The sequence below is a fragment of the Phacochoerus africanus genome, chromosome 7, assembly GCF_016906955.1.
Source record: "Phacochoerus africanus isolate WHEZ1 chromosome 7, ROS_Pafr_v1, whole genome shotgun sequence".
Lineage (NCBI taxonomy): Eukaryota > Metazoa > Chordata > Mammalia > Artiodactyla > Suidae > Phacochoerus > Phacochoerus africanus.
In genome coordinates, this window is record NC_062550.1 from 11,335,768 (window position 1) to 11,362,674 (window position 26,907).

General features: G+C 53.8%; 1 protein-coding gene across 2 annotated transcripts in view; it reads left to right on the forward strand.

Annotated features, from left to right (window-relative positions):
* The window catches only part of MYH9 (myosin heavy chain 9), a 90,282-nt gene that overhangs the window by 12,119 nt on the left and 51,256 nt on the right, over window positions 1-26,907 (forward strand). For both annotated transcript variants that reach the window (XM_047786380.1, XM_047786381.1), the window contains exons 2-3: window positions 20,456-20,807; window positions 24,760-24,916. In XM_047786380.1, coding sequence (XP_047642336.1) covers window positions 20,475-20,807; window positions 24,760-24,916 — 490 coding nt within the window. In that variant the 5' untranslated portion in view covers window positions 20,456-20,474. The remainder of the gene's footprint in view (window positions 1-20,455; window positions 20,808-24,759; window positions 24,917-26,907) is intronic.

Below are 26,907 nucleotides of genomic sequence, written 5' to 3' on the forward strand. Positions count from 1 at the left end.
TCTTTAGGTGCTGGGGATACACGCTTGAATAAGAAGCAGCTCCAGCCTGAGGCTGACATTCTGGTGGGAAGAACCAGACAGCAGACAGATAAGCTCCCCGTGGCAGGTCAGGTGCTGGAGAACCACGGGTGGGGGAAGGCCGGTTCAGAGCCCCACAGACCAGGCCGCTTATAGTCCCTCATTTCTCACGGCTCCAGAGGCTGGAAGTCCAAGATCCCGCTGTCCGCGGGGTTGGTTTCTGCTGAGGTCTCTTTCCTGGGCTTGCAGACGGCCACCCTCCTGCTGCCTCTGCTTGGTCTCCCTCTGTGCACACGTCCCTGGGGTGTCCCTGTGTCCATACTCCCTTCTCTTCTGCGGACACCAGTCAGATTGGATGACTGCCCACCCTCCTGGTCTCATTTTCACCTAAAGACCTAGTTGGAGACCCTCTCTCCAAATGCAGAAATTGGGAGGTAAGGCTGCAGCTTGTGAATTTTGGGGGGCAGAGGTCAGTCGGTAAGAGGGGAGAAGGGACTGTGTGTGTGTAGGCCTCTCTAATCCAGGGTCACTCTACGGACCCTCTAGGACTTTCCCAGTTGTTTCTTTAGCTGCTTCGAGCCCCAGTTCGCTCATCTGTTTCGGGTCCTTTTGGGAGCTCAAGTGCGGAAGGCTCAGTGGAGTGTCTAGTCCATGGGGGACCCCCAGTAAGTGTGTCCTCATACCCTGTCCTGCCCCCCACCTGCCCTTGGGTCACAGAGCACCTTTGCCCTCTGTCCCCTTTCATCCTCTCTGTGCCTGAGTTCCGCTCGTCATCAAAGTGCCTCGGTGACCAGGCGGCGGAATGGACCGGGAACAAACCAGTTCCTTTGTCGCTCTGCCTTCCTTACGGGGTGATGGCACCCCTGCCTGTTCTCGTGGACCAGCCATTCTTGGAGATGGCTTCTCCCCTCTGATGAGCCATCAGCACTGTTTTTGTACAAGCAAGGGCAACACTTGCAGAAAACTGGTGCAGGACTACAAACCTAGAATCCCATTTGCTGGCCAAAGTGTTGGATGGCTGCCGGGGAAGCTTCCCGTACTCGGTCAGCACCCCCACCCCCAAGTGGGTTCCATCTTAGCCCTTCTCTACCCTCCTTGCTGGTGTTCCTGCCCCTGTTAGCAGAGTTGTCCCTGGGACCCTTGCACCGTAGTTGCCCATGGTAAGCGCTTAATATACGCGTGAGAAATGAGTGACTATATTCATACCAAGTGTGAGTCAGACGGACCCAGTTCAGCATCAGCATCATCACTCAGCTCTGTGTGACCTTACGTAGATGCTTTATTTCTTTGGGTCTCAGGCTTAACCACTGTGATGCGGTTACGTCTAGCACTTTATTAACTATGCAGGGGCCTCTGGAGTTGGACTTTTTGTCCTGATCTGGATTCTCCTCCTTGCCATTGACCTAGGGGGCATCATGCCAGTTTCTCTGCCAGTTTTCCTTGTCTGTGCAATGCAGAAAGTAAGAGCTGCTATGAGCGTTTTGGTGCCCAGTAAAGTTTAGCTTTATTGTTTATTTGTTCTATTTATCTATAACTTGTCCAGCACAGTTCCAGGCTATCTATATCTATTTTTATTCATTTTAAACCCATTTTAATCTGTGTTTTCTTTGACGATGACGTTTGGAGTCACACTCGGCTTATTGCAGTTGAAGTTTTCCAATCCCACGAGGGTGGTGGTATTAAGGTTCCTATTTAATTTAATTTGCTTTTTTATGACTGCACCTGAGGCATGTGGAAGTTCCTAGGCCAGGGATTGAATCCAAGCTGCAGCTGCTGCAACGCTGGATCCTTTAGCCCACTGCGCGGGGCCAAGGATCAAACCTGTGCATCCACAGTGACCTGAGCTGCTGCAGTCAGATTCTTTTTTTTTTTTTTTGTCTTTTTGCTATTTCTTTGGGCTGCTCCCGCGGCATATGGAGGTTCCCAGGCTAGGGGTCCAATCGGAGCTGGAGCCGCTGGCCTACGCCAGAGCCACAGCAACGCGGGATCCGAGCCGCGTCTGTGACCTACACCACAGCTCATGGCAACGCCGGATCCTTCACCCACTGAGCAAGGGCAGGGACCGAACCCGCCACCTCATGGTTCCTAGTCGGATTCGTTAACCACTGTGCCACGACGGGAACTCCTGCAGTCAGATTCTTGACCCACTGTGCCACAGTGGGAACTCCTCATTCCCATTTTAGAGCTGGGAAGATTGCGGCTCCGAGACCCCAAGAGCCTCGCCCCAGGATCTCAGATCCTCGCCCCAGGATCTCCTATCCTCTCCCTGGTCCTCTTAACTTTCAGGCCAGTAATTTCCCATATTTGCTTCTGTTGCCTCTCCTGCCCTCTCATCCCACTTAACCCCTCGAAGTGGGTAGTGTTTGCGAAGCTGGGGGCTTGTAGACGTCCCTGCTTTTGGACATAACCTCAACACAGTGGTTTTTGGCCTTGTGCCTTGCTGGCCTATGGTGCCAGGTGTAAAATCCAGCCTTCTTGCTCCTTCGGAGACAGGTCAGTGGGCGGCAGGTGGGGTGGGTGGCCAGGTGTATGAGGGGGCTCGGCTGGGCTCCTGCAGGGAACAACCTCAGCTGTTCCCCCTCAGCCTTCCGGTGTCGCCACCACCTCCTAGCCGCCTCCAGCCCGCTGTTCTCGGCCTGCCTGCTGCCCAGAGCCGGGCCTGCTGCCCACCAGCCCACCAGCCATCTCCTGTGCCTGCCAGGCGGAGGAGGAGGTGGCTGTGTCGCGCCAAGTGCTCATGAAAAATGCCTCATTATGGGATTGATTCCTGGCTGCCGAGCCCTGTGGAATTCACAAGGCCCCATCCGGGCTGTGGCTTCTCACCTCCGACCCTCTCTCCTCCTCCTCCCTCCAAACCTACCTGGAGTCATTTCTGCCTACTTTCTGGCTGGCACGTGAAACCTCATGTCAGGGAGGAAGCAACAGTGGCCTCAGAGGCTGAGACCAAAGACCTGGCAGCATCCCTCCCTGCCACTTACTAGCTGGGTGCCCTGGTGCCCTGCTGTCCTCAAAGTGAGGACACGTTGGGGGACACTGGGCCAAGGGCTCTTCCAGGTTGCAAACCCCTGTGTGCCACCTTCTCAGTCTGCACACCTCGGGCAAACCAGTGTATGAGAGGCAGAAAAAGGATGCCTGTCTTCCACTTTAAAACAAGTCCAGGCTTTAATTATCCTGAGGTTGAAATAGCCGAATTTCCCCCCCCCCCCCCTTCTGGCTTTCAGACAAGAATCTGAAGAATGTGGTACTCCTCTGAGGACCTGAGCAAAGCTCAGGGGCAGGATCCAAGGCCCTTCCGGGGCTTTAGCAGGCGGCCTTTGCGCCCTGGACCCGGAACATTCCAAACTGGTTGCGGTTGGGAGTCTGAACTACTGCCTCGGTTAGATTCCTGCCTCCTTGGTGGGATCTGCAGGGGACGGATGGGAGGAGCAGCCGGGGGAGAGGGACCCCCCCCCCCCCAATGTCCTCCTCTTAGAGAAATTGGGTTAAGAGAGTTTGCAGCATAAACTTGACTGGGGTTGGTGTCAGCCAGGAGGACCCCTCCTGCCACTTGGGTTCTGGGTGGCCGGGAAGATCGTGGCTCATCCTGGCCTCCTTCCCCTTCCTGGCATAACTGCTGGTCTCCAGGTCTTCCTGCCAGCTCTGCTGGCTTCTCTGTCCCTTTGCTGCCTCCCTGCGTGCTCAGAGTCTGGCAGGTAGGCCCACTAGGTACAGACACCAGCAGCTACTTCCTGTGCCTGGGAACAAGTCACCTGGGCTCCAGTTTCCTCACTTGCAAAGCAAGATACTAATGGAACCTAACTCTGGATTGCTGTGTGCGGTAGTGAGGCCTCATGTGAGAAGTACCTAGAGCTCAGTGTCTTGTTCTTGTTTTTATTTTTTTTCTTGGTCTTTTTAGGGCCGCACCCACGGCATATGGAAGTTCCCAGGCTAGAGGTGGAATTGGAGCTGCAGCTGCTGGCCTGGGCCACAGCCACACCAGCTCCAAGCCATGTCTGAGACCTACACCACAGCTCCTGGCAATGCTGGATCCTTAACCCACCAAGCGAGGCCAGGGATCGAACCCACACTCTCGGGAACTCTGCTGAGCCATGACGGGAACTCCCCCAATCCTGTGCTTTGTGATCTCCACTGCACAGATGGAGAAAGGAAGATGCAGAAAGGTTAAATTCCGTCCCCAGAGTCCCTCAGCCAGTGAGTGGAAGCTCAGAGCCTACTTCCAGGTTGGCCTGGTGTGTCCTGTTGTGCACTGATGCACACTCTCGTGTGTGTACGTCTGTGTCTGTTTTGGGGGGAGGGCAGTCTCCCCCCAGGGCAGGCCGCTGTGGCCCAGCAGCCCCTTCTCTCACCTGTAGCGTCAGCCTTGGCCCCTTTGGGACCAGCCGGTGGCCCGGGCAGAGAGGGATTCTCAGCAGGGGGTGAAATAAGCAGCGGGCAGGTTTCTGCCAAAGGACGTGGTGAGGTCATCCTTGCGGCCACACTTCCTGCTCAGGGACAGCTGGGTCGGCCGGCCTTTCAGACGCGGGCGCCACCGCAACCTACTCCAGCGACTGTAACCTAGCTTTTCCACGGAGTGTGACATAGGCGGGTTTTAGCTTCCCCCAGGCAGGGCCCACATGTGGGCCATTTTCCCCGGAGGCTGAAGGCCCCGGGGTGCGGCTTGTCTGCAGGGCTTCTCTGGAGAGCCTGGCTCTGCGCTCTGTGCAGCCTGTGTGCCCAGGGCTGGCAGCCTGCTGGCTCATTTGAGAACAGGCCTAAGGGCTAGAAGCAGAGAAGAGAGCCTGTTTGCCGTCCAGTTTGGGATTTTTTGTTTCTGCCGCCCTGGGTGATCAGAACAGCCCGGGGTGAGGGCCTCCTGTGCCCACAATCCCAGATCCCCCCGACTCCCCACCCAGACTCACTTTTGGGTTGTCCTGACCACACCTCTTTTGTGAACCCGCCTGACCCTCTGGAGGATAGAGAAGGAGGAAGATCCTCTCAGGTCAGTTCATATTGCTTTGGTGGAGAAGGAGGCGCTTTTTTTTTTTTTTTTTTGACATTTAATGAGAAGGAGGCTTTTGAGCTGGTAACCAGGGGGCTCCTGGAAGTCTGTGGACTGCGCCCGAGGGTCTCTGTGACCCCCGAAGATGGTACCCAACGGGCTCACCGCCTTCAACCAATTCTCAAAGGCCTCCTTGATGGCTGGAAGTGTTAAAAACCCACTGAGATGAGGACTTTGGGTTTCCTGTTTACAGAGCATGCGTGCATGCGTGCGTGAGAACAGATGCGCAGTCAGCAGGCTATCATCAGGCAGGAGGGCCTGTTCATCATGGGGTCAGGCGACACTGCCCCAAGGGTATAAGTGTGTGGAGAACGCCTTTCTGGGGCTGTGGCTGTCCTCTCCCTTCCGATCTGTGTTGAGCCTTTAAGGTCACATGACTTCTGGGCCGCTCTTCCCTGTGGGGTTGGGCCTTGAGCTCTGAGTGGTGATGTTTTGTTTGCAGTAGATTTGACCTCTTGTTACTCGGCACACTCTGGAAGCTGGGCTCTTCTTTCTTTCTGTCCTTGTGATCTTCCACCTGGACTCCGAGTCCTTAAAGAATGTTTCCAGATCCAGGCGGGTCACTGCAGCTCCCTGAGCCCCTGTCTCTGGTGGGGGGCAGGGAAGGGGGTGGGGCCGCCAGCTGCCTGCCGTGGCTTTGTTGAAGTTGTCAGGGTCAAACGAGGGGGCCCGTGGGAGATGATCCGTCCAACCCATGTCAGGTGACCAGGCCACTGCCACTGCCACCTTACCTGCTTGAGGTTTGACAGCCTCCGTCCCTACCCCTGGAACCCCACTTTGGCTTTGGACTTGAACTTCACTGTGTGACTTTGGGCATCATGTGCCCTTTGGACCAGTCTGAGCCTCATCTGCCCAGTGAGGGTTGAGTCGGATGGGTGTTTTTCAGACTCGTCAGTTGAGATGGTGGGTTGTGAGATTACTGGTGGCAACCAGTAGTTTTAGAAATTAAATAGGATGGCAAATACCAGAGTACATAGTGTGTGTACATATCATTTTGTGAGGCTTTTGTGTGGCATGTTTGTATTTGTGATACAATTTTTAAAATTAACTTTTCTGCTGTGGCTTGAGATGTTTAGAAAAATGTTGGCGCCCCCCAGGATGCGATGCTCTGGTGGGGTGGTCGTGGTGGTGGGGGGGGCTCTTTCAGCTCTGAGTTGAGTGCTTCCCACCTGTGGGTCTGAGCTGAGCTGGGTCTCTGCCACCACCGCAGCCGGGCCTGTACATGGAGTCCTTTGCAAGATCAAACTCTTTTAAAGTTCTTTACAAAATTCTGGGAAACGAGCTGCATTCCTGGGGCGGAATAAATCACGTCAAGTGAGCCTGGGCAGGATGTGACTTCAAACCCTGAAGTGGGCTGTGTGAGGGCCGCGCTTGTGACTGACTCATTATGAGCCAGCTTAGCGGGCGACACCGACTCCTGGAGGGAGGAGGCAAGGGTGTGGGGGAGGGGAGCCGGTGGCCCCGGGTGCCATCAAGCCCCGCTGCTCCTGCAGCTCACTTTGGTCCCTACTGTAGTTCCCTGAGTGGAGTGGTCCTCTGACCACATTGCAGGGATGTGGGCTGTCAGCTCCATCTGCAGGGGGCTACACCGCTGCACGCCCTTCTGTCCTCAACGCCGCCCTGGGGGGCAGCTGGCAGCATCCCCGTTTTACAGATGGAGAAGCCCAGGCCCCAGGGTCCCTGTTCTCTTAGTAAAGTGATGGGTCTGCAGCTTCCAGGCCAGTCTGGCTGCCTCCTAAGTCTGCTTCTTTCTAAGACGCCTTCCGAAAAGGTCATGAATAAGTTATCACCACTTGGCAGGTCTCTCTCCCTTTCAGAGTTGACTTAAATGACTGCTCGATCCATCCAGGAAGATCGTTGACCTTCTGGCCAGTCCTGTGTCTCTTAGAAACAAAACGGACATTAGTGTACATCAGCTTTAGCTGGAAGGGGGGCTGAGAAGACTGAGAACGGTGATCATGTGTGATCCTGGGTGGCCACAGAGAAGGCTCAGCCCATTCTGGGCCTTTCCTGCCTTGTCTGCTAAAGAGAGTCAGTCACTTGGGTTTGGAAAATAAGATGCAGGATTACTGGGCTTAACCTTAGGCCCTTGAAGAATGGGTGGCAGAGAGTCTGCTGGGCGTGGTCCTTGAAGTTTGGAATTTTGGGGAGACTGGAACCTTCCCCATGTCTTCAGGTCATAAGGTATTGCTCAGTCCCTACGCAGGCGGGCCCATGATGGCCTTAAGCTCTCAGCCCAGCAGGAATGGGATCGAGATGGCTGTTGGTGGTAGTGGCTATGATACTCAGGGATTTTGTTTGTTTTTTGGATCGTTTAAACGTTACTCAGAATAACCAGCTGCCAAAGGCCCGGTGGGTCCCGGGTGAGTGGTCTTCAAAATTGTCTTTCATTTCTGACCCCGGATTGGTTTCTCGGCCACCGTGCTGTGGACTCAGGAAACCAGCACGTTGCACTTTCCCATAGAGACAGCGGCTGTATAATTAAATCTTCTCAGTATGGTTATTTTTCTGCGTTGGGTCTCAGCAAACTGTGTTCACATGCTTGGGGAAAGGAAAACTGTCCTATCAGCAGAACCGAAGGGAAGGAATAACTTCACTGCAGGAATCCGAAGGTTCTCGTTGCCCCTCTGGAGCGTGTGTGAAGCTTTGCTAGGCTGGGGCGGGGGCGGGGGGGTGCTCTCTGCGGGAGGGCACGGTGATGTGTTCAGTGTGCAGTTCCTGACGGGAAGGAAGCCAAGCAGTTCTGTCACCCTTGTCAAACCTGGAGTGCATGGGGGGGTGGGGGAGTGATAATCTGTACCTGACTGCTTGGGAGGGGGACCCCACCCCCATTTCTGAAAAGACTTCCCTGCAGTTTCTCTTGGGCGGCTGAGTAGAAGCTCCTTACCAAGTAGGTGAGGCACACGTGTGATCTCACTGCACAAATATTGAACCAATTAAAAGCAAAGTCAAGGTCCAGTGCAGATGACTTAGCCATAGGTCCAGCCAGCGGCTGCCTGCCTGGCCTCTTCCCTGTAAAAGAGAGCTGCACTGCTGAGAGCTGCATTGCTGAGAGCTGCATTGCTGATGTGCCTGACACCAGACAGGAGGGCTTAGGAGGGAGCAGCTGCTCTCCTGGACGGCCGGCTTCCCGAGGACACAATGCGAGCTGCAAACCCAAGTGTCCTCAACGGTCTAGCTCACTTCCACACGCACGGGCGGAGGCTCCTGACCCTCTCTGAGTGTGGAGTAGAGGGACCATCCTCGCCTTCAGGGAGTTCTAGGGCCCTTGGGGACAAGCAGAGAGGGCTGTGGTTCTGGGACAGGCAGACTGTGCTGGAGCAGGCCTGCGGGCGGAGAGGGCGAGAGGGATAACGCACTGGGTGTTAGGAAAGGCTGCCTGGGTGAGTGGGGATCGTGATGGAGCCAAGACTGTCCCCTGGGGAGCCGAGGCCAGAATGAGAGTGTCCGGCAGGGGACGAGAGAAGTGGGGCTGGAAAGGTAGTTGGAGGCCTTGTTGAGGGAAGGCCCTGGGGTCTTTCTCTTTAGATGGGAGGGACCATCATGCTGCCTATGGTAGAATTCTTGAATAGCAGAGCCGTGTTGAAACTCTAACTGCTTCCTGCCCCGTGAGCTGATTGATTCGTTCTTACCTACCTGGTGGGGACCCTACCTGGTGGGGAGTTCCCGTTGTGGCTCAGTGGTAACAAACCCATGAGGACATCGGTTTGATCCCTGGCCTTGCTCAGTGGGTTAGGGATCTGGTGTGGCTGTGGCGTGGGCCAGCAGTTGCAGCTCCAGTTAGACCCCTAGCCTGGGAACTCCCCCCGCCCCCCAGAAAGGACTGTGCCTTGTGGCCCTAAGGTCAGGATGGTGTCTTCGTGGAGGCCCAGCGGGCACTTTGGTCCCCATGACACAGGATGCAGGAGATCGGTGCTGGAGCGTTCCTGGGATGATGCTGGGTCCCTTCTCACTTAGGAGGACAAGACTGAGGGGGGCTGTTCTGATAGTAGCTCCGAGGTTGAAGTCTGTGCCTGCCTTTGTGCCTCTCTTGTGGCGGGTGACCTCTTTCTGGAAGCCCCCTCCTGGCTGATCCGGAGTACTTTCCAACTGCCGACTTCTGGTTGCCCCCCTAAATTGTGGTCAGGGAGTGTGATCTTTTTAAAATACAAATCCAATGATGTCACCCCCCAACCCCCACCCCCATCCCTAAAATAAAGTCCACATTCCTCCGAGGGGCTGATAAGATACCGAGTGAGCAGCTGCGCACATCCCCCTCCGCCAGCCTCCTCCCGGGCTCCTGCCCCGCCCGCCCGCCGCCCCACCGCCTGCTCTAAATTCTGGTGTCAGTTTTGATGGTCTGTGTTCCTTGGGTGCAGGCCCTGCACCCAGGTGCTCCCTGGGGCTCTCAGGAGCCCTGGGAAGCCCCTCCAGGAGGCCTTTTAAGGAGGGAAGGGCAAAGGGGGGGGGTTCTGGAGCTCTGGTGCTAAATTCCTCTCTGGCCTGTCAATGGTCTGGTTTTCTTATCTGCTCAGCATCAACACAGGCTGGGGTTGGAATACTGCTAATGGAAACAAGTCCCAGCTTCTTCTGTAAGCAAACAACATTCCTGAGGTGGGGAGGGAGGGGGCCCACGTTGGCCTCCCATTCCTCAGCAGCCACTGGGAGGGCCCCCCCACCCCCCGGAGAGCCAGCACCTTAGGGTGGGGGGTGGCTGTAAGGTGGCCCCTGGGTGACAGAGGGGCTGGCTGGGAGCTTACGCAGCCCCGTGTTTACACAGGGAGGCTCTGTGTCCAGGTCTTGTTTGAACCTGATAGCAGCTGCCGCCAGGTGATGTCTGCAGGGTGGCGGCGCTGGTCAGTGTCAAGCCAGACTCAGATCCAGCTCTGCTGCTGCAGGCCTTGTGCACACGTCCCACCGGACCGGCCTTGAGAGCTCATTTTCCTAAAGGGTATTATTATTCCTGGACGCGAAGCCCAGTGGACAGAATGAAGTGGGTTTCCTTACTGCAGGCTCCTCAGCACCTTTGAGCATCGCGGCTCCGTGGGGGCCACGGGAGGCAGCCTTTGCAGCCTTCCTGGGCCTGGAGGCCCTCTGCCCCCATGAGCATCGCTGGGGCTGGGAGTCACCAGTACCACGTCCTCTGTGGACTAGCGTGACCTGGAGAAAGAGTCTCCAGGCTTCGGGAAGGTTTTATAGGCCCCACGTATCATTCCAGGCAGGATTAGGGTTCACCTGGCCAGGAGGGCTAAGTGGAGGAGTTGGGAGGGGAGTTCCCTGCAAGTGGTGGATTCTCTGCAGGGAAGTTGAGTTCTGATGGTCCGTGTTGTTTTGTTTTTTTTTTTTCTCTTTTGGAAACTAGGAAATTGAGGTGTTCACAGCATCAGTATCACAGGAGTCATGAGCGGGGGATTCAAACCCAGGTCTTTCTAACTCCAAATTCATGCCCGTTCCGTCACGGTGCCTCACAGACACGTAGCAAGATTTGCAGAGTCGGTGCCCCACGTGGCAGGAGATTCTCCAAGTTCCGTTTCTGTTCTGAGTTGCAACCAGAGATGGTGCTTTAGCAGGTGTGGTCTGAGGGCCGGAGAGGCAGGGACGGTGGCTGAAGGTGTTCCCTGGGTCCCAGTGAGGGCAGCGGCCACCCCAGCTGAGGTCCTTTCCGCTGGTGGTAGAAGCTAGGCATCTCCACTTTGGTTTATCGGGGGTGCTGGATGGTTCCAGAAAGCTGGGATGGCTTATCGAACTTTCTGCCGAGCTTCTTGGGGACCAAGTAAGTGATCCTCACTGCCGTTTGTCTTTGTGGGTTGAAAACCCCACTAGGCTTTCTCTCCCTTCTTGTCTGGGGGATGTAAAAATTAATCTGCCAGTGGCTTGGGTTTTGTAGCAAATTAAGTGGTGCCTTCACCTCTTCCTCTCTGGCCTCTTTGCACAGCTCCAGGGGCTTTTCCAGCCCCTCGGAGACCTTCCCCGTTGTTCCTTCTGCCTCCTCTTCGCCTAGGTCCTTATTCATTCATCATTCAGGAAACCTTAATTGAGCACCTGCCCCCGGTTGGGTCACAACTTGTGCTGGACATTTGCAGTCGAGGTGCATGAGAGCTGATCCCTGTCGTCAGATGAAAGCCCGCGTAGTGACAGTCCAGCTGTTTGAGTCCCGCAGTGCAGACAGTGCAGAGCCCAGGAGAAAGGGCCACTCCAGGGAAGTCTTTGCAGCAATCAGAGAGGGCCTTACCGAGAGCGGGACCTTGAGTGGTTTGAGAGGAGGGTCCTGGTGCCGAGAACACCTCTTCCTCGAAGGCCCAGAGGTGTGAGCAGAGTGGGATGTGAAGGCAGTGACTGTGAGGAGCCGGGGATGCTCAGGCTGCGCCCGAGAGCAAGGGCTGGGAGTGTGGGCGAGATGAACGCGCAGGGCCACAGAGGGCTTACCCAGTGCAGAGGTGATTAGATTTTATTCTGGGCAAGATGCGGAGCCCTTGAACTGTCTTGAACAGGCGAGTAATGTCAATAGAATAGGAAGCAGCACAGATAGAGATGGAGCTGCTGAGTCATCCTGAAGGCAGTGAGGAGGTTGGAGTGGAAGGAGGTAGAAGATGCAAGAGAAGAAAAGCTAAAGAAAGCAGCAGTCACAGCCCAGAAAGGAGGGCACATAGGCCTGGCCTGGAAGGGGCGCCGGCCGTGACCTTGGCGGAGGGTTTGCAGATCCACCAGGGAGGAGTTTACAGTGACTGTCTTGGGTGACCAGATGGACGGCGTCTTGGCCAGAGATGGAGACCCGGAAGAGAGTGCAGGTTTGGGAAAAGGTGTGGGGGGTGGGGGTTCAGGTGTGATGGTCCTTGTGGGTCCTCAGGTGGAGATGGCCCTCTCATAGGTGGGAAACATTCATCTGGATATTTATTGTCCCTGAGACTATTCCTGACTTGCCAAAACCATCTAGTAAATTGAATTTGATGGATTTCCCAGGATGATGGGTTGCACTGGAAAAGCTATGGGAGTGGCCCCCACCCACTCCACTCCCACTCCACGTGGCTGCTTCCTGCCTCCCATTAATCACCTGGACTGCTGGATACTGGTGGACTTTGCTTATGAATCACTGGCTGAGCTGCCGTGTTGGAGGCTCTGAGAGAGATTCATGTCCTGCCTGGGGAAGTACATCAGCCTCCTTGGCCTGATTTTTTTTTTTTTTTTTTGGCTATTTCTTGGGCCGCTCCCAAGGCATATGGAGGTTCCCAGGCTAGGGGTCGAATTGGAGCTGTAGCCACCAACCTATGCCAGAGCCACAGCAACGCAGGATCCGAGCCGCGTCTGCAACCTACACCACAGCTCACGGCAACGCCAGATCGTTAACCCACTGAGCAAGGGCAGGGACCGAACCCGCAACCTCATGGTTCCTAGTCGGATTCGTTAACCACTGCGCCACTACGGGAACTGATTTTTTTTTTTAATTGGGCATTTGGTCACATCCCTTAACATACAGTGTATTAAAAGGGACTGTCCTTCCTTGGTGACAGTGCAGTGCCAGCTGTGATGGGTGTAGTTCGGGTTCTAGGAATCTTTTTGCTCTGAGGACTTCAGTTTTAAGGAGAGTCGGTTAGTGCCCTTTGGAGCTGGGGGAGAATCTACTAAGCAGAGGTCTGGCTTCATGATGTATCCTTTGTTCTTACTAATCCCTTAAATTAGGAGTTCCCAAATGGGAGCAATTTCCCCCCATGCCACACCTTTGGCCATGTTTGGAGACACTTTTATTTATTTATTTTTTCTTTTCTTTTCTTTTTCTTTTTTTTTTTTTTTTTTGGCTTTTTAGGGCCACACCCACGGCCATTGGAGTTCCAAGGCTAGGGGTCAAATCAGATCTGTAGCTGCCGGCCTACGCCACAGCCACAGCTACGCAGGATCCGAGCTGCGTCTGCAACCTACAGCACAGCTCACGGCAACACCTGATCCTTAACCCACAGAGCCAGGCCAGGGATCGAACCTGCGTCCTCATGGATGCTAGTCAGATCAGATTCGTTAACCGCTGAGCCACGATGGGAACTCCTGGACACTTTTGGTTGTCAAGACTGGGGACCACGTGCCAGTGTTGTCTAGTGGGTGGAAGTCAGAGGTGCTGCAGAATGCCTTACAACACGCAGGCCAGCCCACAACCAGGAATTATTTGGCCCCAAATGTTCACGGTGCTGAGGCCAAGACCTTAACTCATCACATAATTTCGTAGTTCATGAGAAACTACACCTTCTTCCCCCTGGGCTGGGACATACTCTTGGACCATCTTTTCCCTCCGCCATCAGTACTCAACTCCTCTTCTGAGACACGAATGTCATCTCCTCCGTGAAAATCTCCCTTGACCTTCAAGGTTTTCCATTCAATCACCCCCTTCTCTGTTGCTTTTTTTTTTTGTCTTTTTCTAGGGCCACACCTGTGGCACATGGAGGTTCCCAGGCTAGGGATCTAATCGGAGCTACAGGTGCCAGCCTACGCCACAGCCACAGCCACACCAGATCCGAGCCGAGTCCGTAACCCACACCACAGCTCACGGCAACGCCAGATCCTTAACCCACTGAGCAAGGCCAGGGATCAAACCTGTAACCTCATGGTTCCTAGTCGGATTCGTTAATCACTGTGCCACGATGGGAACTCCCCTTCTCTGTTTCTCCCAGCAAGTTTCCTCTTCCTTTGTCTTCCTTCATTGAGTCTTGACCTGTGGTTGGTGGAATTCTCGGATGGGGGGCAGCCGTGCTTCCTCTTTATGTATGTGGCAGACCTGTCTATTGGGCACCCGCCATGTTTGGTGTTGAGTGCAGCAGTGAAAGGGTCAGAAAACCAAGGCTTGCTTTCCATCCACTCCAAGAAGTCCCCGATTGGCACTCTGACTAGGGGGATGTGTGTCTCTCCTGACATTCCACTGCATCATAAGCTCCTTGGGTCCTTTGTACCCTTGCCCCAGTATTTTTGCACCCAGAGAGCCTCTGTATGTATTAGTTGATTGAATCAGTAAATCTAATGGGTTTGGGAATTTCTATTTAATTCAGCAGCTGCCTTCCTAGAACCTGCCTTAACAACGGAACTCAGGCACCGTGGTGATTCCATGTAGCTGGAAGGCAATGGCTGTTAAAGAGAAAGAGATGGGGCCTGATTACCTGTGCTCGCTGGCGTGGGGGTGGGGCTTAAAAAAAAAACAAAGGGGCCTGCTTGTGTACATGGGTGACTAAGCTGGAACAGGGCTCCCCTGTCTGGGGTTGTGGTTGCCCGGGTCTCTGAACTGGAACCTTGGCTCCAGAGAACATGCGTGGCTCGCCCAAGGTCAGGGTTCTCACCTTCTTTTAAGCTCTGCGATTTGCAGTGGAAGTGTGGGGAGTCCCTTGTACAAACCAGTAGGAGGCAATGGGGTTTGCAGCCTGCAGTTGGCGTAATTAATGTGTGTTTTACTGGTTTGCTTCCCCAGGGGGTTCTCAGCTTGTGTTCTCCCCACAGCCCTAGAGGACTTACGGGAAGGCAGTACGAGTGACAGCCAAGCAGGGCCTTGTGGCCTGAGTGGCTCTGATTTTGAACCTGGTCTTCGGGACTTGTCTGAGCCTCGTTTCCCTTACCTGTCAAATGACTATGAGGACATATACCTTGTGAAAAGATGGCGAGGCCTGAGTGAGAAAATGCAGACCTGGTTAGCAGGTCCCGGGTGTGTTAAGATTGAGCCGGGATGACCTGAAAGCTCCAAGCCCAGATCTCAGCCCCTGGCAGCCTTTCCTTAAATCCCACTGTCTAGGAATGGAAAGGCGCAGTGTTTGGACCACTGATGTGTCCTAGCAGAGTAAGTCCTGTCTTAAAGGAGCTGGCAGTGTCTTTTCCAAACAAGCACACAAGTAAGTAGAGAGAGAACCAACAGGAGGGAGGGGGGGAGGGGAGGGGGGAGGATTCCTTGGGAAAACAGGAAGGAGCAAAAGGTCCAGATGGACCTTCTGGGGGGTGGGAAGAAGGCACATCGTCGAGGAATGACATTTTGGGTTGAAAGCAGAGGTTTTTGGTCAGCGTATTTACTTTCAGTTTCATCATTTCCTGAGAATCCTAATTTAGCCTCTGGTTGTGTCCTCTCGATTATGGCCTAAAAAGGCAACTACTTGGGTTTCTTGGAGTTGGACTGGCACCCGCAGGAAGCCGGCATGGCGATGCTTGATCTGATCTTCAATGGGCCAGAGCTGACTTCTTTCGCCTTAACTCCTTGCTGGCCTGCCGAGTCCCACAGCTTCCCAGGACCTCGGAGGCTCCCCAGTCTGAGCCACGTGTTCTTTCCCGCAGTTTTCTTGGTGCCGGGGCGGTTGCTGCCACGTGGATACCCTGCCCAAGTGGCTGTGCACACCCGTCCGTCTACCCCTCTGGAAGACAGGGTGATAATGATCTTGGGGCCATGGCAATGCCCGCATGTTCCTCTGCTTCCACAGCTCCACGTGAGAATTTATTTCAAGATGGTCCACTAGATAAGAGGAAAAAAACCCTAGTGTTAGTTTTATTGTTTATTATTTTATTTTATTTTTTACTGTTTAAGTCAGCTTTATTGGGGACATAGTTTGCACCCATGAGAAACAAAATGTACCCATCTTTTTTTTTTTAAATTTAATGATTTTTACTTTTTTCCATTATAGCTGGTTTACAGTGTTCTGTCCATTTTGTACTGTACAGCAAGGTGACCCGGTCACACACACACATATATTCCTTTTTTGCACAGTATCATGCTCCATTGGAAGTAGCTAGATAGAGTTCCCAGTGCTACACAGCAGGATGCTTTGTATTTTAAATCACTGTGCAGTGTTATACAAAATGTGAACCTCTGTGCCCTGCCTGTGAGAATTAAAAATCAGGTGTTTCTATGAGCCAGAAGGGACCGCTAAGAAAAAGAGGAAACTAATTTTTGTGGGTAGAGTGTCAGGAATTTGGGGTGGGGATGGGGTCTTTTTCTTTCATTTTGTAAACCTTTATGTGACGCACAGTTTTCTTTTTTAAATTTTTAAAAATTTCCCCAATACATTATTATCTTTTTTTTCTACTGTACAGCATGGTGACCCAGTTACACATACATGTATACATTCTTTTTTCTCACATTATCCTGCTCCATCATAAGTGACTAGACATAGTTCCCAGTGCAACACAGCAGGATCTTACTGCTTATCCCTTCCAAAGGCAATAGTCTGCATCTATTAACCCCAAGCACTCGGTCCACCCCACTCCCTCCCCCCTCCCCCTCCCCCTCGGCAACCATAAGTCTGTTCTCCAAGTCCATGATTTTCTTTTCTGTGGAAAGGTTCATTTGTGCCGTATGTTAGATGCCAGATAGAAGCGATATCATATGGTGTTTGTCTTTGTCTCTCTGAATTACTTCACTCAGTGTGAGAGTCTAGTTCCATCCATGTTGCTGCAAATGGCGTTATTTTGTTCTTTTTTATGGCTGAGTAGTATTCCATTGTGTATATATACCACATCTTCCTAATCCAATCACCTGTTGATGGACTTTTGGGTTGTTTCCATGTCTTGAACACACAGTTTTTTTTTTTTTTTTTTTCCTTTTAAATTCAGTGGTCATTTAGGATTGTCCCAGGACAGGGCGGGGAGAAGTGGCTGCATGCTGGCTGCTGTGATCACACAGTCGCCTCCCCACTGTTCTTTCCCTAAAGCCTCTTATTTCATTGCTAACAGCTCTTGACGATGGCGCCTTGTTCTACCTGCTTCCCTGGGCCCAGGAACCTCTCCCTGATGCAGGTGGAAACAGGTGCTCAGCTGCAGCCCCGTGGCTCCCAGATCCTTGAATGTGGATGTCCCTGGCCGGGCGGGCGGGCTTCAATAGAAACCCCATTGTTTATCGTGCCCTCTGCGGCCCTCCCCACCGACCTAGCCCATGTATTGATCTTGGCACTGTTTGTGAACCCACATCATTCCAGAATTGCCGAAACCAAATAGCTCTGTCCTTGGCCTGGCCAAGCCAGGCGCAGCCGTGTTTAATGAAGAGTTCTGCTCAGAGAGAGAGGCCCTGAGGCCAGTGGGGACTCCTCAAGCCCACCGTCCACCGGGGGCTTGGCCCCCCTGGACGCAGAGGGCCGCAGCCCTCTGTGTGGGTTCTTGGAGGGGCATGGGGTACCCCTCTCTCTTACAGGGAGTTTGGCTTGGTCTGCAGGCCTCCGGTGGCTGTCAGAGGTAGGAGGCCGTGCTGGCCTGTACCTGCCCTCTGTCCTCCCACTGAGGCCTGAAGGTCGGGCTGAATCAGGAGCAGAGGGCGGTGGGTTGGGTGTTTTCCCCCTGACACCTGCTGTAACGTTCATGGAGTCCAGCACAGGCTCACTGATGAAAGGGCCGGCAGTTTACCCAGATTTCCAGGGTAAGGCCCAGGGCCTACAGCCCGAGGGAGCCTGCATGCTCTTTGTTCTTGGTTCCCCCAGGGCTGGAGTTGCTGGGGTGAACTGGAGTTTGATGAGGGCCCAGCATCATCCTGCCATCACTGATGGGCTGGCTGTTGGCAGTCACAGGCCACGGGAGTGAGAATGTTGAATTTACTGTGCTTTGATTTCTGAAAGACCACACAGTCCATACTGACAAGTCTCATTCTCAGCCAACCTGCCTTCCTGATAGTGCCCGGTAAATACTTGGTGAATGTTATGTGGGGTGCACTCCCCTGGACCCCCCCGTGTTCCACTTACTGACAGTTTCAGCCCAGCTTCAACGCCAACCTGACCTCTTTCTCAAGACCCCGGGCACAGGTAGGTTGGAAAGAGTCCCAGCCCGGGGGCCAGGCTGGTCCGGATCAGCCCATGACTGGGCTGGGTGACTCTGGGCCAGCCACCTGCCCTCTCTGGTCCTGTTTCCTCATTTGTAAGCTGGGGATAATAAAAGTTTTTTTCCCTGGGTGATTTGATGGTTAAGTGAGGTTGTGAACAAGCCAAGCCTGCTGTTGGTAGGTAGATACCTAATGTCGGGCCCCTTTCCCTCTTCTCTTGGAGCGATGAGGTGGCTTCACTGGGCTGGGTTGGTGGAACTCTTAACGAGCAGCGGGCTTTGGGTTTTAGGCAATAGGGTAGATAGAAGTGGATCCCTTTTTGTGTATTGATGGGAGATGGTCTTATCTTTTACGGACTTAAGGTCTGCAAAAACTGAGAACCAGCAGCCAGTGAGGCCCTGTGCTCAGTGGTGGTTGCAAGCTCTTGAGTGTGGCGGTGACATGATTGGGGAGAGTGGTGTGGGGAGCCTGGGTGCTCAGACTTTGCAGAGGACAGCTGGCCTGTGGTTAGAAGGACGGCAGAGAAGCAGCGGCAACTGGTATTTACTCTGGCAGAGAGAGACTTTTGGTTTGCTTAAATGGACCAGCCAGAATGGAAGCGAGGACAGCCCGAAGAGGCCCTGTTTAGCCGCCAGCCCCCAGCCCCACACAGAAGACGAGGCCAGGCTGGTGGTTTGCAGGCATCCCATTCCTGCCTTGTTTGCTGCTGCCTAACTCTGGGCCCTGCCTGCTTTGCCCGGGGCGGGGAGTGGGGGGGCAGTCCTGCAGGTGGATGGCGCCCCCTCGTCCCCCCCACTCCAGAGGGGCTGCCAGGGTTTGCTTGTGCTGGGAATGTAAACAAAGCCACCAGCTGAGCTGGCTGGGGAGGCTGCCAGGCTCGGCTCCTTGGTCTTGCCTTCCCTCTTTGGGGGCGGGGAGATGGGGAAGCTAGCAGATTTCCTGGAAAACAGCCTCTCCTGGAGTGAGTCCAGGGGAGCCCCTCAGCCTTGATCTGGAAGCCATTTAATGAGCCTAGATAAGAAGGCCTGGGCGGGCCAGCTTTTCCTTTTGTTCCCCTCCTGCCTAGCCTCCAGCCTTCCTGGCATCCACGTTCCTGTTGGGATCTGGAAGCATGAACGCCTGTGTGACCCTGGATTTGGATCTGGAGTCCCTCTCGTCTCCTGTCGTGAGCGAGGCAGTGAGCTTCTGAGTTGTTCCTCCGGTGGCTGTGGGCTGGCTCTGTCCTAGACCAGTGTCTCTAAAGTCGTGCGTTTGGTTCCTGCAAAGCAGCTGTGCCCGCAGCTGATCTTAGCTTGAGCCTTTGAGCAGGAATAAGTACGGTGGTTGATTCTGGGAAGTCCACGGGACCAGGAGCCCTTCCTGGGTGACTTCTGGACAAAGCCCCTTATCTCCAGGGAGCTTCTGTTTCACCTGTAAACTGGGAGAGTAACAGGTATCTTACCCCCTTACGGAGATGTTAGGGTCGGGATCTTCTGAGATAGTGAGGTGTGTGTTATAGTATTTCATAAACTATAAAACCACACAGATGTAAGGGTTTATTATTTCATCATCTTTCTTTTGTAAATGAGCGTCCAAAAAAAGCCAGCACACATGGGCTTAAGTTCTGGTGGCCCATAAATTGCAAGGGTTGCCTTTTCTTATTAGTGCCCCAAAAGGGAGGCACTCACCTCTCTCCGTGATGTTTCCTGGAGGATGACTTCTTTTCTTCTCACCTTAGTTCTTGGGGCTGTATTACCAAGATGGAATTAAAATCTGTTGGCAACATATTGGTGTGGTGTTTTCTTCTCTTGGTTGACTCCGTAAAAGCAGAAAAAGTTGGTTTTTTTGTTTGTTTTGCTGTGCCCCTGGCATGTGGCATGTGGCAGTTCTGGGGCCAGGCGTCGAACCCATGCCACAGCAGCAACTCGAGCTGCTGCAGTGACACCACCAGATCCTTAACCCACTGCGCCACCAGGGAATGCCAAATAAGAAAAGGTGTTTTAAACTAGAGACTTCCACCTGTGTCTTTTTTGAACGAACTGGAAACCTGTTCTGATTGGAAGCCCTCTTAAATTGTGTGGTCCCTGTTCTGCCTTGGCTGGTGAGCATAGTGACTGTAATTACATCTGTGTTTGGGATTCTTATTATGCTCATCATTTGTCATGATTCTTGATTATAGGTCTGTTTGTGCATTGATCCTAGGACATATCGTTAATTTCTTTTTTTTTTTGCCATTTCTTGGGCTGCTCCCGCGGCATATGGGAGGTTCCCAGGCTAGGGGTCTAATCGGAGCTGTAGCTGCCAGCTACGTCAGAGCCACAGCAACGTGGGATCCAAGCCACATCTGTGACCTACACCACAGCTAACGGCAACGCCGGATCATTTATCCACTGAGCAACGGCAGGGATCGAACCTGCCACCTCATGGTTCCTAGTCGGATTTGTTAACCACTGCGCCACGACGGGAAGTCCCCTCATTAATTTCTTAAAGAATCCCGGATATCAACTTGGTTTTGCAGCAGTGTACATCTTTCTCCCAAAAGTAGAGAACGAGAAAATTCTGGCAGGTTGTACAGCCTGGTTATATGGCGTTTCCCTTATTATAAGGCTGTAGTTTGCAGAGATAGGAGGTGAGTGATCTCTGTAGCTGGTGCAGTGGTAGCTCATGTTTTGTCCTTTTTTCTCCCTCAGGTCCTGGCCGTAAGTCGCCATGGCGCAGCAAGCCGCCGATAAGTATCTCTATGTGGATAAAAACTTCATCAATAACCCGCTGGCCCAGGCCGACTGGGCTGCCAAGAAGCTGGTATGGGTGCCTTCCGACAAGAGTGGCTTTGAGCCCGCCAGCCTCAAGGAGGAGGTGGGCGAGGAGGCCATCGTGGAGCTGGTGGAGAATGGGAAGAAGGTGAAGGTGAACAAGGATGACATCCAGAAGATGAACCCGCCCAAGTTCTCCAAGGTGGAGGACATGGCGGAGCTCACGTGCCTCAACGAAGCTTCAGTGCTGCACAACCTCAAGGAGCGCTACTACTCAGGGCTCATCTATGTGAGTGGGCAGGGCTCTGTGGGGAGGGAGGCCCCAGGGCTTATCTGCATAATGGGGTGGGGCTATGCAGGGTGGGTGGCCCCAGGGCTTATCTGCATAATGGGGTGGGGCTATGCAGGGGAGGGAGGCCCCAGGGCTTATCTGCATAATGGGGTGGGGCTATGTGGGGGTGGGTGGCCCCAGGGCTTGGCTACAGAAGTGGGCGGGGCTCTGCACCAGAGGAAGGACCTACCGTTGAGATTCCCTGAACAGTCTAAGCGGAAAAGTTCCTGTATAGGCTGGCTTAGCTCAGCCTTCTCATCTGGCAGATGGGAAGGAGGGAAGCCCAGAGAGGGCAAGGGACTTAGACAAGGTCACACAGCCAGGTGTTGGCAGGGTTGAGACTGGAACTTGGGCTTCCTGACTCTTGCCCCAGTTCTCTCTCTGTTTCTTGGTGAGACTATTAGATGGACCAAAAGCCCCCGTCCCTCGGGGTATTAACCACTGAAATCCAGAATTGGTGATCTGCAGAAAAACAGACGGCCTTAAGGGAAGCTTTGCTTGTCTGTCAGGGGGAGATGGGAGCTAAGTCCTGCCGTCTGGGGGTGGAACTGTCATCCTCAGTAGCTTATGTTAGACCCGCTCTGCTGGCCTCTAAGAAATGGGTCTGCTCGTAAAGCAGAGTGACTCAGGGCACGGGGGGAGTTGGAGCCTCCAGGACCTGGTTCCAGTCCCAGCTCTGCCCCTTTCTGACCATGTGTGGCTGTGCGGAGCCTCACTTCCTTCTCCAGGAGGAGTCTTGAGAATGTTGTCAAGCACCCACCCGCCCTGGGCTGCCATTTGTCCTAGGTGAAGTAAATCTGACCCTCTGCTTGGTCATTTACGGCTGTCACTGTTCAGCTTGGGTCCTTTTGGAGATTTGTTGGTGTGGAACAAGTCGGTGGACTGCTGGCTGCAAACGGAAATACTAGTTATGAAAGCGCATTCGGCATTACTTGCTTCATCTTTCCTCTCCAAGCGTGGGTTTTACTCTTTAGGTGGGTGCGGACCTGCACCTACAGGCTCGTGAGTAGGACCCGAGCCGTTTTTCCAAGACTCTCCGGTTGCAAGCATTAGGCGTTAACTCCCACTTTTGCTTCTTTGCTGGCACCTTCTGTGTGCAGATCCTCCTGCCTCAGACCAGCCTCCTCCTCGGGGTCTTCACCAAAGGAAGTCGATTATCTGTGCAGTTGCCTTCGTGGAGACCCCAGCAGGTGCAGAGCTGCCTAGAGATCAAAGCCGCTCAGTGGGGCTGCCCAGGCAGGGGGCGCTGCCTCATTCACAGGCACCCCCCCCCCCTTCACGTTCCAAATTGCAACCCTGGGAGCCTTTGTGCGGCGTGTTTGCCTGGTGTTGTGGGCGGCGTGGCTAATTCTGCGCCACAGCTGCTCTGTTTCTTCGGTGGGGGGAGGCCTGGGGACAGGGGGCGGTTGGGCACAAAGAGCCTCTGTGGCCCATGAATGGAGCAGCTCCCTGGCGTGGCCTTGTGGGAGCAAAGCCACTTGCTCAGTGTCTGCGCCTTCACGGGCCGCCAGGGAGAGGGGCTCGTAGCTCATCCTCTTCCTCCCACCTGAGCTGCAGTGTTCATTCTGTGCGGCTTAGCTTGATGCCCCACTGATCTGATGGGATCAGCCCAGAGGACTTTGAGGTCCTCTCCACCTGCCCACCCAACTGTCAGAAAGACTGGTGCTGGTCACCCCCAGGCCCTTTCTGCTGCCACCACCAGCTGTTTCCAAACATCTGGCCCCGTGGCACACCCCAAATGTGTGGCCACACGAGTCCTTTGCTTTCCTCAGGCTGGGTTTCCTAGAGTGTGGGTTTTCTCAAACCCCAGGAACAAAGCTCACTTGTTTCTGAGCTCCTGGGATGACCTCGCTGCTCCCTGGCCTGCATTTCGTCCCCACCCCACAGTCATGGAGGGAAAACCAGAGGTTTCCCGTGGCTCTCCCGTCTTCTTCCCGTAACAGCCGAGCCGCAGGTTGCCAGCACCATGTGCAGACTCCTTAGCGTCAGAGCTTCCCTGGTCCCTCATGAAAAGAGTAGCTGGAGGGAAAACAAACGACTGATTATATGAGGAAGGAAGGAGATGAAGGGCCCTGCGTCCCCTCCTCCAAGCAGAAGAGGCAGCCAGACACACTTGTTCATCTGCAACCTCAGCTGCTCTTTTGCAGGCAGGCCAGTGCGTGGCTGCAGTGAGTCCCTCTGGAGTCCTGCTTTCAGCCTGACTTCTTTTTGGAAAGTCCAAGACCTGTGACCTTTGGCCAGGGCTGCAAAGAGCCTTTAACCTCACGACTGGTTCCCGTGTGGACCCTGCCTTTGAATTCGGCCACAAGATCCACCCAGTTTTGGCGAGAGCAGAGGGGGCAGCAGGGTGGAAGGGACAGGATTGGCACAGCACAGACCCTCGGATGCTGGCTGCTGTTGGATCGAGGGGCAAACTGGACAGCGAGGGTGGAGGCCACCCGTCGCGAGGGAAGCAAAGGGCTATGAGGAGCTGGGAAAACGCCTCTCTGCGACCGAGGAGGTCGGCTCTGGGGGAGGAGGGGTGGTGTTGGGACCTGGGTCTGCTTCCAGCTTTGACACGAACTGCTTCATGCCTTCAGCTTTCATTCCAGAGTCGGGGCTGCAGGTGTATGTGAGTCATGGCTTTTGGGCCTCGCTTCACTGGCTCCTTCCTGGCCTGTGGCTTGTTTTCCTAGGGAGAAGGTGCTTGGGTTGCTCCAGCTGCCGAAAGGGAGCTGTGTCTCCTGAGAAGCACCTGTCACTTGGGAGGGCTCAGAGGTCTCACCCAGCTATTAGGAGTCTGTCTTGTGTGTGTGTGTTGGGGAGAGGGTCTGGGAAGAAAAAAAAAAAAAAAAAAAAAAGGCAGGAAAATTATTATTAGTTTTTTGGCTGTGCCATGTCATGTGGAAGTTCCTGGGCCAGGGATCGAACCTGTGCCACAGCAGCAACCCAGGCTGCAGCAATGACACTGTATCCTTAACCCCCTGAGCCACCAGGAACTCCCAGGAAAAATTATTAGAAAAAGAAGACATAGAAGAAAGGCAGGTCTGCCTAGACCCGTTGCCCCTGGAAACCGAGCCCCTCTGAGCCCCTCTGCACGGCTGTTGCAGGGGCTGTGAGGCTCGAAGCCACTCAGTGAGATCAACTAGTTTGCCTGCATCCATTTTACAGACTGAGAATTGGAGGTTAAGAAACTTTCCCTTGCTGGGGTTTGACTCTGGGCCCTGATTTTAACCTGTCAGGAGCCTCATGTTGAGAGTGTAGATGAATTGGGCCCCCCTCCAAGGAAGACCGAGTCTTAGAGAAGGCTCTCAGGGCACATGAAACTGGTCTTTACGTTTTTTAGAGATCTTTGTGTGCACGTCTCTAGAAGATTCCAGGGAGAGGGGTGTCTGTCAGTGACCTGCTATCTCAGAGGATCTCAGGGGTTGATGAGCACAATGAGCCTCTCCCATTGCTGGGGAAGTTGTGCTCGAATATCTTGGAGAGTCCTTGAGGGTAGAATAATGTGTGTTTCCACGCAGTTTGCTTTTGCTGCTGCCAAACCCTTTCCCCTTTGTGCATCTCTCACGATGACACACACATCGCTCATTGTCCTTGGATGGAGTTTCGTAACTGGACCCCTACGGTCCCCGAACTCGCCCCGGATCTCGCCCGATGCACAAGCTTGTCGACACGCAGTGCTGGCAGCAGTCTCACCATTGAGGGAGGGCCCCCGCCCCCAACTGAAAGGGCAGAGATGGTGCCAGCGCCCCCACGCCTCGGCAGGTCGGCTGGAGAAGGGCCCGGAGGACGAGGGGATCCAGCGGGCGCCTTCCCATCAGGCCAACTCGGGGTCCTTAGAGGCTGCAGACATGTCTCACCACCAGGTTTGCCCGTGGTTGGGAATCAGGCTTCCTAACCCATTCCTGTTTGCCACTCTTTTCCTCAGACCTACTCAGGCCTGTTCTGTGTGGTCATCAATCCGTATAAGAACCTGCCCATCTACTCGGAAGAGATCGTGGAAATGTACAAGGGCAAGAAGAGGCATGAGATGCCACCGCACATCTACGCCATCACGGACACCGCCTACAGGAGCATGATGCAAGGTGAGTGCTGCAGGGCCTGCCCAGCGGCCAGGTCCCCCCCCCCGCCCCTGCAGCCTTGTCCACACCTTCTCAGGTGCTCATTCGCATTCACCGTCATGGTGATCTTGTGGCTGGATCAGCCTTGATGGTGTGGTGATGGGGCCGTGCGCCGGGGAGGTCTGTAAGGCACTGTGTGAGAGCTGAGGCTAGTGGCTCTCAAAGGAGATGTTTGTATGTTGATAGAATGTTCCCGAAGCTTTGAAAGTTCTTTTCCTAGTTATTTTCCCAATTTTTCATACTTGTCAAGAGCCCCTCTCTCCATCCTCTCACTTCCAGTCCTCTTCTTCTACCAGTTACTTCCTTTCCTCCCTGATTTTCACCTCTTCCTCCTCCTCCACCGTCTGGAAACTTGCTTCCGTCTTCACATCGTTTACAAAAAAACCAGCCACAAAGTCCCTCCTGGGTTCCGGGCCCCTCTGTGGGTTGTGTCTGCTCTCCCTGCTACCGTCTTTCAACACATCTCAGCCACACCCCTGGCTCTACACTTCTGGCCCCGCCGCCTCTCCAGACTGTCTGACAAAGGTCGCCTGCCTTTCTGTGGAGCTTCGAGCTTATCTTAACTAACCTCTCCCAGGGTTGCACGGTCTTCACCACTTCCCTTTGAAAGCCCTTCCCTTCCTGGTTCCCCTGATCTTTGCTTTCCCCATTCTGCACGCTTCTCTCCTGTTATGCCAGGGGCTCCTTAAGCTCTCGTCTCTGGACAGTGGCCCCATCCACTCCAGTGGCTTCACTGTCACTTTCCAGCGGAGGCCTGGCTCTGTTTGATCACTGCCAGCCACGTGCTCCCAGCACCATTTCTCCATCCACCCAGTCCCCCTGGCCTGGAACCTGGCTTGTCTTGCGCTCTCTTCTCTCTTCCTCAGCCCTTTGTCCAGAGCCACCAGCACTCTCTTCAGATTTTATCTCTTCCAGCATTTCCGACCTCCCTTCCCCTCTTATCTCCATGGCCCTGGCCTTAGTTCAGGTCTCTATAATTTTTTGCTTGTGCTAGTCCTCTGACCTCTTAACTTTTGCTCTTCATAGAGCCCTGGTTCCATCAGAGAGTTGCGTTTCAAACTCCCTGTTTGAAACCTTCTGGAAAAGGCTTGGAAAGTCCCCTCGTGGCCCCAAAGATAATCCTCAAGCCCTCCAGCAGCATATGGTACCCTTCACACCTGGCCTGCTGCCTTCCTCTCTACCTTCCTGACTGCCTGGAACGCCTTGCATTTCTCCAGTAGGCCTTTCTGCTTCAAACCGCCATGTCTGGCTCATGTGCCCTGTAATAGCTGGCAAGTCTCTACTCTTGTTCAAGACATAGCTGAAGCCAGGGAGGATGTCTGGGCTGGATTGGCATCAAAGCCCTTGGTAACACTTGGACTTAGGTGTAGGCTGGGCGCATGTTGCCTTTGTATTCTCAGAGCTTAGCCAGCTACCTGGCATAGGGCTGTGTTCTCATATCTTGTATTGATAGTGGTTTTTCATGTCCTATTACATGGGCATATATATGTATTTTTTTCTTTAAACTTTGTGAAAAGTCAATCTAGGCAGTGGTAGTGAGTCTTGTGTTAACAGCTTTGTCCCTGGTTTAGTGGTTTAAAGTGGCAACATGCAGGTCTGCCTTGTACCATCCACGTCGTGCTGTGGAAGGTGCTCCTTGCCAAGCTGGGTGAATTGTGTTGGATGCACAGGTTTGGCTTACCCTTTGGCTCATGTTCACGTCTATCAAAATTCCTAGAGGAAGCCAGCCCCTTAGTTTTAAAAGAGGATGTCTGTTGCAGAATGCTAACTAGAACCAGAACCGTCTGGTGGAAGAACTTTCTGTGGGATTCCGGAAGAGCCTGAGTCTGCCTCTAGAGATGATGAGTCAGTTTTCTCCCTGCCCTTGTAATGGGCCTCATGTAGGAAGTATGAGCACCGCACTGCTGAGTTAGGGTATGTTCCTGCGCTTGAATCTTGGACTCAAAGGGTTTTCT